The sequence below is a fragment of the Perna viridis genome, chromosome 7 (assembly GCF_037379345.1).
Source record: "Perna viridis isolate PV_CMFRI_1.1 ecotype Kerala chromosome 7, ASM3737934v1, whole genome shotgun sequence".
Lineage (NCBI taxonomy): Eukaryota > Metazoa > Mollusca > Bivalvia > Mytilida > Mytilidae > Perna > Perna viridis.
Genome location: NC_142451.1, coordinates 35,584,732 through 35,598,286, shown reverse-complemented (window position 1 = coordinate 35,598,286; position 13,555 = coordinate 35,584,732). Strand labels below are relative to the sequence as shown.

The 13,555-nt window shown below is 32.3% G+C and overlaps 2 protein-coding genes across 21 annotated transcripts in view; one reads left to right on the top strand and one right to left on the bottom strand.

The window, feature by feature from the left end:
* Positions 1–5,129: 5,129 nt before the first annotated feature.
* Positions 5,130–10,536, bottom strand: LOC148612463 (costars family protein ABRACL-like). The gene is made up of 3 exons (XM_088593934.1): positions 10,421–10,536; positions 7,929–8,005; positions 5,130–5,911 (listed from the first exon to the last, which is right to left on the bottom strand). Exons 2-3 carry the CDS (start codon positions 7,987–7,989, stop codon positions 5,721–5,723), a joined length of 252 nt encoding a protein of 83 aa, XP_088450060.1. The 5' UTR covers positions 7,990–8,005; positions 10,421–10,536; the 3' UTR covers positions 5,130–5,720.
* Positions 10,526–13,555, top strand: part of LOC148612462 (centaurin-gamma-1A-like) — a 77,514-nt gene continuing 74,484 nt past the window's right edge. For all 20 annotated transcript variants that reach the window (XM_088593913.1, XM_088593911.1, XM_088593933.1 and 17 more), the window contains exon 1: positions 10,526–10,855. In XM_088593913.1, coding sequence (XP_088450039.1) covers positions 10,681–10,855 — 175 coding nt within the window. In that variant the 5' untranslated portion in view covers positions 10,526–10,680. The remainder of the gene's footprint in view (positions 10,856–13,555) is intronic.

The following is a 13,555-nucleotide window of genomic DNA, read 5'->3' as shown; positions in this document are numbered from 1 at the left end:
GAAATTTAGAAAATTATAAGAACAAATTTTACTGCGTCGACTATCTTTATTTTTAAGGAAAGTACTTGTTTTCTATTATATGTAATTGACGAAACCAGGAGCATAAATATCAACGGTCTAACGGTCTATCAACGGTAGCACATAAGCCCGGGTCTACACATCAGTTTCACAACAACAACAAATTAAGTCGTCTATTCATTTATACGCACTTTACGTTTTGGGACACATAGGTCTATTATTTCCATTCACCACATATTAAAATAACGGTATTAGGTTGCATCGTTTGAAATGTGCTCTTAAAGTATCGCAAAATTTGTTCTTCTCTATTAATTTTTGTCAAATAGTTGCATAGGTGTTAAATCTCCCGCTTTCAACGGGAACCCTTCGATATTTCGTAACTAAGATAACGATTTTTTTATGTCTGGTCTTTGTCTCTGGATTACATTCTTTTGATTTCTTGGTTCTAGAATCTTGGTTCCCTTGATAAATCGTTCAAGGTGTCATACCACTATTTCTGGTCTCCATTACTTGTATGTTAAATTCTGCTATTTGTAAGGCTCAAAAATGTTTTTACAATGGTACAGATGGAGCTGGAGGGGTATCATTATGATGGCCACCCTTTACCTTAACTCTTATAAAAATACCAACATACCTTATGTGCAGGTGCAGAAATCACTACTTTCGTTTTGAAATTTAGCCATATCAAGGGTCTGGAGTCTTTGTACAGATTTTTTTTCCCTACACTGAATAAAGAAAATGAAGTTTTTAGATTACTGCTCAGCCTGATTCATTCAGTTTTCAGATAACACCAAGTTTTGTATACCTCTACTAATCTAGGAGAATGATTAGGGACTACTTCTTCGTGTCATTATAAACTACTTTCTTGTATGTGCAAGCCACTGGTTTCCGAAATAGTGGTATTACATCTCAAGGAGAAAATCTACCAATTGTTTTTTTTTTTTTCATTATCAATTTAGATCGACTATCAGAATTGATAGAGCAGTCATCTGAGCCTTTAGATTTGTACAGCCTGTTAGCATCTGAAAGTATCTTTCACTACCGCAGGAAAATAGGTTAAGGTTCAAATGCAGATAGTAAGTAGTCCACTTTAAATGTATTTCTTATATATCGTATTTAATTCTATGCTATTTACACCAATTAACTCAATAAACAATTTTAAGAGTGAATTAAATATGATAATGAATTATGTTTGCATTTACAACGATCCAATTGAAACAAAGTTGACCTCTAACCTCACCAGTACCTGTTTATTTGTATGCATTTACCCGAAAAAAAAAACCAATTATTTATTATATTATATTCAATATGTCGATATATTTAAGTTACCTACAAATGTAATATTATTACAAAGTCATGTAGACGCATTATAAACCATTTGATGTTTAGCTTGAAATGGAAACCCTTCTAGATTATAGTCATAATTCATAGCAAAGAAAAGTTGCAATGCTGAGTGCCAATTGGAAGAGCTGTCTTCAGATATTTTTTGCATGGCCTGGGCATTTTACAAAATGGGGGCAGTGGTTCCGATCAAGAAACTTGTGCAAGGAAGGAGGTTCCAGGCAGGGACTACACTCCTTGTTTCAGGCTATTATTTGCCGCTCATTTTTTGCTAAATATTTAACAAAAGGTTAGCATAACCCCTGAAACCATCCTGATCTATCACCTACTGCATTGTGTATTTTATTAAGATTACCACCTCATGACATCGGAAGTCCGGAAATGACAAATAAAAATGAAATTTTAGCTTATAGACGATGGCATAAGAATTTCGATAATGCATTTCTCAGGAATGGTGTCAGGGTTTATTCACGTTTCTCCAACATTATAATTTTTTTTCACATCTCGGACTAAAACAACAATTAATTAAGACGGGATTACGAGGCCCATTAAAGGGGGTGCATGGTATTCAAGCATAAATCATTTGGTATTGCATTTAACAATTATTTCCTAAACTGTTTACGACAAAGTTTTAACAAGCTGTTTTAAGGAGTTCTTTTAATCTTCAACCTTAGAAGTTTTTTTTCTTAAAATGAATAATTCCTTACAAAATAATTGCCGTTGTTATTCTTATTTGTTTGTTTTTATAACTTAATGAAATATTTTCTCATTTTTTTGTTCTGTTATTAATCACTGTAAAGGTGTTTTTTCTTTGTTTCTTTTTCTTTGTATTTGATTTTTTGCTATTTTTTATATCGGAAGAAGGCAAATTATGAAATATACATATATATATTTTAAGCACTTAATTACAAATATATCACAGTTATTGCAGATAACATAAGAAAAAAAAAACAAGAAAAATTATGAACAAAGCTCTCTTGGATATACCCCGCTTCATTCCACAGAAACCATATAAGGTACTCCATAAGTGACTTAAACATTTAGATGAAAAAAAATAGGTCTGCAATGGTATTGTGTCATAAAGAATTTGTGAAAGTTTCATCAAATGCCATTTGGCGGTATCAGAGGAGTTGCAGATTAGAACTGGGGACGAACGGACAGACACCATGATCACAATGTACCCTGATTTGATGTCATTAAACTTCCTTCTGACTCTGACTCATGCGCAGAAGATTTTCTAAGGTTGAAAAAAATGAGGTTAACCCCTTTCGAGGGCCTTATAATCCTTAACCCTAATTGAATGTAGTTTTAGTTTGATAATTAAATGTTGGAGAAACGTGAACACAACCGTGTCAGTTTGTGGTCTGGTGATATTGCTGTTGCTTTTTGTGATAATAATTGCATTTGACTATTTGGCCACGTGTTATAATCATCGCACTGTAGGTGCTTCACAGCCTTAAAGTACATGGCGGGTGTTTCCTGCACCAGACATAATTGTTGAAATTTTATTATTCTAAGACTCCAGCATTTATGTTAATGTACATGTCTCTGGATTTAGGTGCCCAGAAACTAAGCGCTTTTACATGACACACAGGTGTCTTTGCGAGATCTTGTAGCACTTGAGCTATCTAGCTAATAAACTGAGTATTGCAGCTAGTTGAAAGGGACATGTATCTAAGGGCATGCTTTATTTCAATGATTGTGACTTAAGTTTGAATGATTTGACCGACAGGTTCAACCAGGAGATCTTTAAATTGAATTTTGACTTGAAAATTTAGAAAGGCTAAATAACAGTTCGTAGTATGTTGGATGTTTTGTGTTAATTCATCTAGGTGTTTCATTTAAACTAACATAATATTTTGCAAACTGATTTACTACATGCTACGATGCAATGCAATTTTGGCTGTGTGTTTAGTAAATGTCCTTCGTAATCAGAATGGGGAATTTAAAAATAAATCAATGAGTTCAATATTAACCATTTACAACAATAAGCTTGTGTTTTTCATCTCCTACTTTATTTTTAACCCAGCCCTTACCTCATGTTTTTGCAATTTGATGATTATTTGAGGCGTAAAAATTCAAATAGTTGATATAAATTGATTCAGTGCATGTGTACTTTGAATATTATAAGCAACAACTGTTGCACGAAGTAAATGAAGTAAATTTCAAAAGAAATATCATTGACTATAAAGGAAAGTTTAAAAGGTCATCACAAGAACTTTCAAAGAAAGGTCTATAAGCATTATTTTTCCTAAAGAAATAAATGTCGAATTTTAAACATATTCCAGTGAATTTATCTTGTAAATTATTTGATACTTTAATTAGACCAGTAATTTTATATAATTATGAAGTTTGTTTTATGGATGAATATTTTACAGTCTATAAAGCTATTCGGAGATCTGTTCTAAGTGGAAGAACTTAAGATAAGGTTCTCTAGCTGACAGATTTACCCTTGAAAAAAAGCACAATTTTGTAGGTGTTTTAGGTATACGAAGAACTGAAGGCAATATTGCTTCAAAGTCTGAACTGGGTAGATTTCCTTTGCAAACATAAAAAAAAAAAAAAATTTAATAAATTGTAGAATAAACTCTCATAACGTTAATCTTTTAGTCAAGGAAGCATTTATTCTTAACAATAATTCAATGGGAAGTGTATTATATACTTGGTATAGCTTTGCCACCTCTATTATGAATGAATTTCAATTAGACAAAACTGATTTCAAACACCCAGAAAAGTCTTATGATGAAATCAAATAAAAGAAAAAGGTTTAAGAAAAATATGAAGAGCTCTTGATAGATAAAATTTCCAACTTCAGTAACACCATTAAATTTTATCTTTATAACAAAGTAAAACAGATATTCAACCATCAGAGTACTTAAGAATTTAGAATTTTAATAGCAGAAAAATAGTAACAAAGTTTCCAATTAGCAATCATAATCTAGAAGTGGAACTTGGTAGACATAAAAATATACACTGCAAGCAGAGTCTTTGGAAAATAAGCAGTCTTAGACGACAAAGAACATTTCATTGTCAATTGCCAAACTAATAATGGTTTAAGAACTAATTTTTTTTTAAATTGAATGTGACTGATAAATGCTCAGATTTTAACTGCTTTGACTTTTCTTATACTTATTCATACATTAAATTCAGATACAGATGTATTGCCCATTATCGTTGATTTTATAATGAAATCTTTGCAGTTGCAAAAATAAGGTTGATAATGGTCAAAGGTATGCATGTCATCTCTTTATATGTCATGATTATTTAAGATTTGTTGTGATTTGTGGTAATTGTATTGTATATTCTGTTATATTTGCTTCACCTGTAAATGGTTTATTTTGCAATATAGTATGAACGTGCAACCAGGGCTATTTCCACTGTCACCATGACAGAGTGTAACCTTTATTCTATATCTAAGTAGATAATAAAGAAAATGTTAACTGATAACAAGCTTGATGAACTTGATATTCCTTTTGTCAACTACATGTACCAGTATCCATTTACAGGATATTGCTATACTTAAAAATGAAAATCAGGAGACTATGATGACAAAGAATTCAAATGAAATGCATCAATTTTCTTCTAACAGAGTACTGTTGTACCAAGTATGGTTTGAGTTGGCTGTTTTGTTTGTAAATCTGTATATGTATATATCTTGTAGTGTGAAGTTATATTGACAGGCTGCTATTTTAAGGGCCAAATAAGAATCATGGTGAATGTACTACAAAAAATATCTTACATCTAAGCCTTGCTGAACCAAACTCAAGTCACATAAGAACTATATATATATTTGTTTCAATATGTAAATTTATACAAAACAGAATTACAACTAACATATAATTATGTCCATTGTGGGTCATCAATAAAGTATATATAGCAATAACAATAGCATTCATTTATTTAAAACTACTGGTATATAGAAACATCTATGTATCTAAACTATGGGTTTTTTGTGTAAAAGCAATTCAACACTTTCAAATAACAAACCATTCTCAATACAAAAAGTTTTTTAAGCCAAGAGAAATATATCATAAAGGTCCTTTTTTCACTGATACTAAAAAATTGCATTTTTGTTTACAACAGAAACTGGCATGAGTTTGGCAATTAAAATATACATGATGTATCAAACTTAGCCTAAAGATTATCATGCTAAAAATGTTAAAAGTCAAAAAAAAAATTTAATCAGCAAGTAATAAAAAATCCCATCTGAGAGGACCAAATATCTAGTAATTAGTACAAAATGCTGATTGTAACTGTGTCTGTCACCCTCCTTGGTTATCTCATCATATTGTTATTGCACCAATAGCATTAATTGCATAAAAATATCACAAAATGAAAATAAAGCCTAGATGTCATGGTCATCAAACTTCAGTTTTCAACAATGTTATATTTACATTGTCATGAACTCCTTGGAGCAAAAGCTCTCCATCATAGGAAACAATTTTCTTCCTTTTGGCTGCCCTCAATGTACCAACAATAGCCTCAAATAGATTAGCACAATCATCATCATTGAAAAGAACACCAAATGTGACTTCATACTGATTATTGGCACCTGAAAAGACAAAAACTTGATCATTGTATAGCACTAACTATTATTAATTACAGAAATCAACTAATAGCAAAACTTCAATAATAAAAAATATGTCCTCTGAAGTAACAAAACGGTCATTTAAAAAAAAGATATGTTTAGCTTCATAATGATATAGTTACTATTACCTGAATATTTTGAACTATAATTGTATATATATTAATCACACACAAGCATGTGCTTTAACAAATACTATGATGACAGGCACTAGAATGGAAAAAAAACCCATTTTTTTCCATAAAATCTTTCATAAATTGTACCCACAAAATTTTCTTTAATTCTATTTTGCAGTCATACAATAAAGATAAAAAGCTTTGCCAAGTGCAGCATGATATGACTGCAGTGATCGAACCCTGAACAGTTGGGGTTAGTGTGAACACAATTTTAATTTTTGACACACTTAAGTGTAAGGACTTCCAATTTATTACGGACACATCAAATGGTTTGGACACTATATTGCACAAAATTCTAAATTAAATTAAAAATTTTCGAATAAAACAGTAAATTTTTTTTCAGGTATGGTCCCTTTGACCCTTTATAAGTATAAAAATGTAAGATATATCTGAAATCTGATTTAGAAACGCAAACAGGTATTTTTATGAGTAATCCAATATAATTTTGAAATCTGACCAAAATAAAACAAAAGGCTCTTAACGAGCTCACCTGGTTCAATTTTTGCCCTTGAAGGGCAATAACTCTTAACAAGGAGTTGTCCTACAACTTTGATGATAAGAATCATTTTATCAATTAAAAAGTTTTTTTCTAATTTATCGGAATTTCAAGATATTAGCCATAAATTGCCAAAAAAAAATCCGTTTTCACCTTTCAAGTGAAATAACTCTAACAAGGAGTCGTCAGACAATTTGACTTGATGGAGACTTTTGTAGGACTAATCATATAGATCATTTCATTGATTAAAAGTTTTTTTCTTTCTAATAAAATTAAAGTTATAGAGTGGACACTGCCAGTAGCAGTAGTCACTAAGGCCAGGGGGATACTTTAATTACTTTTTATTGTAATATCTTGTGACTTTCAGATTCAATTAGTCAGAGAATCCCTAGAATTTCATTTTAGTTGAATTTGAAAAAAATCAATCATGGACCGAAGCTTGATCAACTTTAAAAAAAAATGTGACTGAATGGGAAAATCCAAAGAAAACATCAAAAAGGGTCATAAAGATCATTGTTCTTCATTAGAATAAGACCGTGTGATTCTGTTTGATACAGATCCATGCAATGCTACTTAGTAAGTTATTCGAAGTCATTGTCCAAACTGCCTCCCCCACCCCAAAAAAATTATGTTTATTTTAAAGCCCTTTTTGACACTTTATACCTATATATTTTGGGATATAATCTAAAAAGTTAATCACTTTTTCGACATGGAACCTTAAGAATAACTTCATAGATAACTGTACATATTTATTCAAATTATTGTACAGACATAAAAAAAACTTATGGTCACTCATCCCTACAACCACTAAAATCAATCCAAGCTTTTCTCTTTCCGTAAACAGCATCTAGTGGTACAATCATAAAGAGGTCTGTATATTTTTACTCATGATAATGTTTGTATATCAGGAAAATGCTAGCTTCTGGCCATTTTTTTTACTGTAATTTCAATTACACAGAATAAATAACAGCCATGTTGATATGGTATGTAACATTGATGTGCAGTTTAAAAGTGGTCCATACATCTAAACTTAAGTTATTGTTGAGACATCAGAAAATGATGTTTTTGGTTACTTTTTGGTTCCTAATGCCAGAATGATTAAAATCACAACCCCTTAAAATGAAACCTGTCTTCCTCTTGTCCACTAGTGGTATGAAATCTCATGGTACAATTTTAAAGAGATTCATACACATTTCGTCAAATGTCTACTGAAAATAACTGCACCATACTCATTATCTTATCACAAATTTCTTGTGATCAAATACCGGTAATGGAAATCAGACAATATCTCATAGATAAATTCAAGACTTACTTGGTTTTCCTAATCTCTGTATAGCAGCTATCAAATGTGTAATTTCACCCTCAACATTCATTTTCAATGTGTGTCTTCTGTAAAAAAAAGTTGAAATTAAATTCCAGTCATAGAAGCTTTTTATTAGAGTTTTATTTCCAATATAAGGTGAGACTACATCATCTGTGAATTTTGGATTGCTGTATCAGCAACAAGATATTAATTTATTTTCAGTTTATTAAAAAACTAACTTAACAATTCACATAATAACTTATTTTATAAGTGTCAACTTTGTGCATTAAGATAATTTCCAATGCACAGAAAAATTTAAAGTAATTCCTTACTATTTAATTTTTCATTCATAATCTGATGAGTGAACGTTACATTATTCCAGCAATGCTAGAGGTTGTCTGGCAAGCTATTTTCTGACTTCTAGTATCTGACATGTTGAAAGCCACCACAAATGTGAATTAGCTTAACATGTATTTTTAAACATTTTAAGTCTTTCATTTGCATAAAAGAAGTTTATCCTACCGGAAATCGAGTGATAAAAATCCTAAAAATGTGACAAATACCTTGAAAACATTTGAAATGAAGACAGTTGTCAAAATTGACCAGCAATTTTGAATTAGGTTACTAATTTTACGAAATACAATATATTTTTTACAAAACGAACTTAAAGTTGGTAAAAGCAATTTGTTGGTTAATTTGATGTGTTTGTTTTGCAAATTTTAAAATTTGTAATTTTATCAACCGGAATTACGCACTCAAAAGCTAAAAACCAAATATAAAGTTCATTTTAACTGCATTTACAAAGGATTTCCAGGATTGCTGGATTTTCTCATCAGGTAGGTCATTTATTTTTCTTCAGTTTAGTCACTTTCTACCGTATTATAGTAAAGAAACTGTATAAAACGTTTTAAATGGTAAATAGTTTACTTTAATTCTACCGATTTCAAAGAAAGGCGGAACGAGCGTTATGTAATAAGGCACTCGGAAGTAAGAGGTTGGGGTATGGAGGAACAGAATTCCAACCTCTTAAATTGTAGGAGTAAACGTTACATCAGAGAGTATACAAATGTATATTAGTAATACACATGTATAAAGTTCCTGGTTGTGTGTATATGTGTATGATGTCACAAATAAAAATAATTATAGCGAGCACCGCGACGTGGTGTGAGCTCTACGGTTAATATATGTATTTTCTAAATTTCCCTTAAGGTTCCCCAATATACTAACGAAAAAAAAGTCATGTCCTGGAAGTAACAACAAGTGACTGTTCTTACGGAGAAAATTTATCATTTCCTTCAATCAAACAAATAAAAAAATATAGGTTAAGATAACGTTACAGTAAAAATAAATTCATCTTTTCTGATAGTTGTCAAGTCTTTCTCTACTTATAACTGTAATATTTCAGGTATCTGTAAAGATTGATCTGACTGACCAAAACTGAAATGGATGTTGCAAGAGAAGCCCTTAAGGGATAAAAAATGTAGATTATTGCTACAAAGTTATCGAGCATTTTGACAGCGAGAGGAAAGGAGGTATGGGATTGGAATATTTTGGGGAGAAAAAAATCAACTTATTCATTTATGAAAAAACTCCCCCATTAATTAACAAGACATATTTTCAAATAGAAATATTGATTTCGCTTGCTGCCTAAAGATAAATAAAAATGTAAGATCATTTCAGTCTTACATACAATCCTTACATTTTCATAACTCATTTATATTATTTCCTTTTGCTCCCATAATTGTCAAGTACAAAATGTGCATATTTGCCATCAGGCAGTTAGTTGGACAGTAAATCTATTTTATTTTTACATATAGTCACTAGTGTAGTTGCTGGAAGAGTAATCAAGGGAACCAAGGTTATAGCGGTAATCAAAAGAATGTAATCCAGGGACAAAGACCACACATGGAAAACAGACATACACAACAAAGAACATAAAGTAGCTAAAATCATACATTCAAAGTAACAAAAGCAAATGAGCAACTTGGACTCCACTAAAAACAAGGAGCATGGACCAGGCGCACCAGTAGGGTAAGCGTCCTCTGTTTTTCTAGCAACACCCGCTGAGTTGCTCATAAAATGTAAAGCCCGTGGTAGACAAATGAGGTAAGGAAAACTATGACCCATTAAATAAATCAGTTCTCATGGTGCAGATGGATACACCGTAACGATCCACGAGTTCATGATGACGACCATGAAACTTGTGGAGTAATTGATTTAATGAAAAACTTTTAAAAAGTTATAAATATTGGTAACCAACTTTTCTGCAATCACCAAAAACAAAAAAGAGTGGTCGGTAGTAGGCTGTATGCATACTATATAAATTCATGTGTGAAGTAAATGTACATATAAGTGGCGAATAGTCGTAAGGCCGAGACACCATTGTAACTCAGTATAATGGCTTCCAAACCTGTTTCTTCGATTTGTTTAAATACGAATACTCGTGTATATTATTCTATATTACATGTATCTATTAATAATGACTATTAAGTATTTGATACCCCTCTGTTGCTGACTAAAGGCTTGAAAGAAGGGACAAATCGGTGCCAATTCAAAACCCAAAGAGGAAGTGAACCGGAAATGGAATTATTGACAATGCGCATGCGTCTAATCCCACAGTGCGCATGCGATTGTAAAGCCATTTTACTAAAAAAAAACTGTCACTAACTAATTCTTTGGTGGAATTTTATATCTATTTTTGACCGATTATTGCCCAATGATGTTTATTATGAAGATAAAATGATATTAGACTCGCTTGAGAATGAATCCAAGAGGACCAATGCAACCATACTTGAGTAATTCTTTGGCAATTAGGCAGGAAATCCAGCGGTTTGAGTCGGTGCACCCAAGTATTTATGCTATTTATGATCTTATAGATGCAATCCCAGACCCTCTCATTCAGCAACAAATCCGAGAGCATGTAGTCTGTATCGAGGGTAAGTTAGCTGGCCAGTGATATTTGTGATATCGTTTTTGTGTTATTGGCTATGAGGAATGAACTCTTGGTTTTTGCACAGCCATTATTTTAGTAAACAAACGGTTGTCAAATATTTAGTCTATGCATTAATATGGAGAAGACATTGTCTAAATCAGCGACTACCTTGAGCTTTACCATATGTGTACTATTTGAGAGACTCGTATAATTAGTTAAGGACATTAAAAACCCTTTTGACACAAAGGAGAGTTGGGGGGGGGGGGGGTCGACACAGATTTATTTGTTTCACAGGTGCAATTTTTAATTTATAGATCAGCAGCAAGCCAAAATCTATAATTTTATTTGTAAAATATGCAATCTTAAATACAGTCGACTCCACTTAATCACATATCGCTTTATTGCATATTTCGGTTATTAGCATAATTTTCTCCTGCACAAAACCATTTCCTATTATTCTTTTAGGGAAAAAATCGCTTATTTGCATAGGCCTTGGAGGTGCATTTCGGTTTATTGCATAGAGAATTTTGCCTCATCCAGGTAAAGACAGGTTTTCCCAAATTCTATTTTAAGCCTTCGGGTCATAAATATGTCAATCATATTTATTGTTGTAAAAAACTAGATTATCATCAATCAGGAGGTGTTAATAATAGATTAAAAACATAATGGACATAAAAGACAATATAAATGATTTCTAATTACATTAATATAAACAAGCACCTAGGTGAACAATGACTTCTGACGACATGCTAAAAGTCACCTTATGATGCGGCTTGGGGTATTTTTTGTCCCTATTTAAATTCTTCCGACTACAAATGATTATCAATGTAAATTTAATTTTCTTTAATGAGCTGAACAGTTTTGAGTGAGCTTGGGTTACTAGGCATAAATATCATACGAAAACTAAAAGTCATTCATTCAGTACAGTGTCTAATGAAATTCAACTACCCTAAGGTGCCCTATACTATCCACACTTCATAGGAATATATCGAGGTCAATGACACAGATAATACACAACTATCAGTGTACAATGGTGATTGAACAGAGGAATAAAAACAAACAGACCATTTCAAAAGCCCACAAACTGCAAACATTGATGAATATTACACTGAATCCTGGCTGAAATATGAAATATGGGATTTTCTGTCATAGAAAGGTCAGGAAATTACTTGACTATTTATAGATGAGAAACATGTGGTTTTACTTATAAATACACACAACGTAAAGAAGGTCAATAAACAATATATATTACTTATTGATAAAGGAACAATACAATGAAAAGGTCTATAACAATTAAATACCAGATCAGTAATGTTGAACAGTGATATCTCTGGTTGATCCACAGTATCGTCGTCTTACCTGAACTCACACTTTCGGTAAAATCGTAATTTTAGTTATAAGAATAGCCTGGTTATTTGCATAATTTTTACTGGCAAATAGGCTATGCAATTAAGCGGAATCCACTGTAATGGGAGAAATGTTGTTTTTTTCCATGAATGAGTAAAAAGTTTTTTTTCCAATATCCTACCCTCATCTCCCTGTTTCCCTTCGCAGTAAAAATGGTTGATAACTTTGAAGAATTTTGCCATATTTTAATATTTTTAACTGTTAAGACATCCTTTTCTGTTAAAGCAGATCAGATTAATTTATACACATACGTTTTTTTTTTTCACGGTGTAACAAGTCAAATATGTGTGAAAGAGTAATCAAGGGAACCAAGGTTATAGCGGTAATCAAAAGAATGTAATCCAGGGACAAAGACCACACATGGAAAACAGACATACAAAGAACATATAGTAACTAAAATCATACACACAAAGTAACAAAAGCAAATGAGCAACTCGGACGCCACTAAAAACTGGGAGCATGGACCAGGTGCACGGGTAGGGTGAGCATCCTCTGTTTTTCTAGAAACACCTGCCGAGTTGCTCATAAAAAGTCGAGTCCGGGGTAGACAAACGAGGAAAGGAATACTATGGCTCATTGAATAAATCAGTTTTCATGGTGCATATGGATACACCATAACGATCCACGAGTTCATGATGATGACCATATAACGTATGTAGTGATGACTTCAATCTTGTAGCAACATAACCCTGTTCCAGAAGCCTATTTGTTAGAGTTTTAGCGGGATACAAAAAGTCTGTAGTTTCGGCAAGCTCTGGCATAACATATGAGTTGTAATATGAACACTCCATACACAGGTGCTGAAGGGATGTTGCCACAGATGAAAGGAAAGTTGACAGTTTTGAATGAAAAGACATCACGTTTGTCGTAAAGTTTGGTCAATAGTTTCTCTTTACCATCGATTTCTAAGTGTAGGTCAAGATATGAGGCTGACCTCACAGTATCTGTAGTATCCTTTATATCAAGTTCTTTGGAGTAGACGCGATGTATCAAATCCACGAAATTAGGATTGTTTAAAGATAATACATCATATATATAGCGGAAACTGAGATGAAAGGATCTAGCTAAACGATATTCTTTCTTTCGGGTCAGATCAGCTATAAAGTTAGCCTCATAAGAGTGAAGGAAAAGGTCAGCAAGTAAAGGAGCACAATTTGTTCCCATTGGAATGCCGACTGTTTGTGAAAAACATGTCCACCACACTGGACAGATATTTTGTCGATTAAAAATTCCAGCATTTTGTAAACAACTTCCTCTGTATATTTGGAAGATGATTTGGTATTATTTCTCACAAAGT

Coding starts and splice junctions, on each gene's coding strand:
- LOC148612463 (XM_088593934.1), bottom strand. CDS start 7,989: ATGAATGTTGAGGGTGAAATTACACATTTGATAGCTGCTATACAGAGA. Junction 5,912..7,928: donor ACAGAGATTAGGAAAACCAA/GTAAGTCTTGAA, acceptor TTGTCTTTTCAG/GTGCCAATAATCAGTATGAA.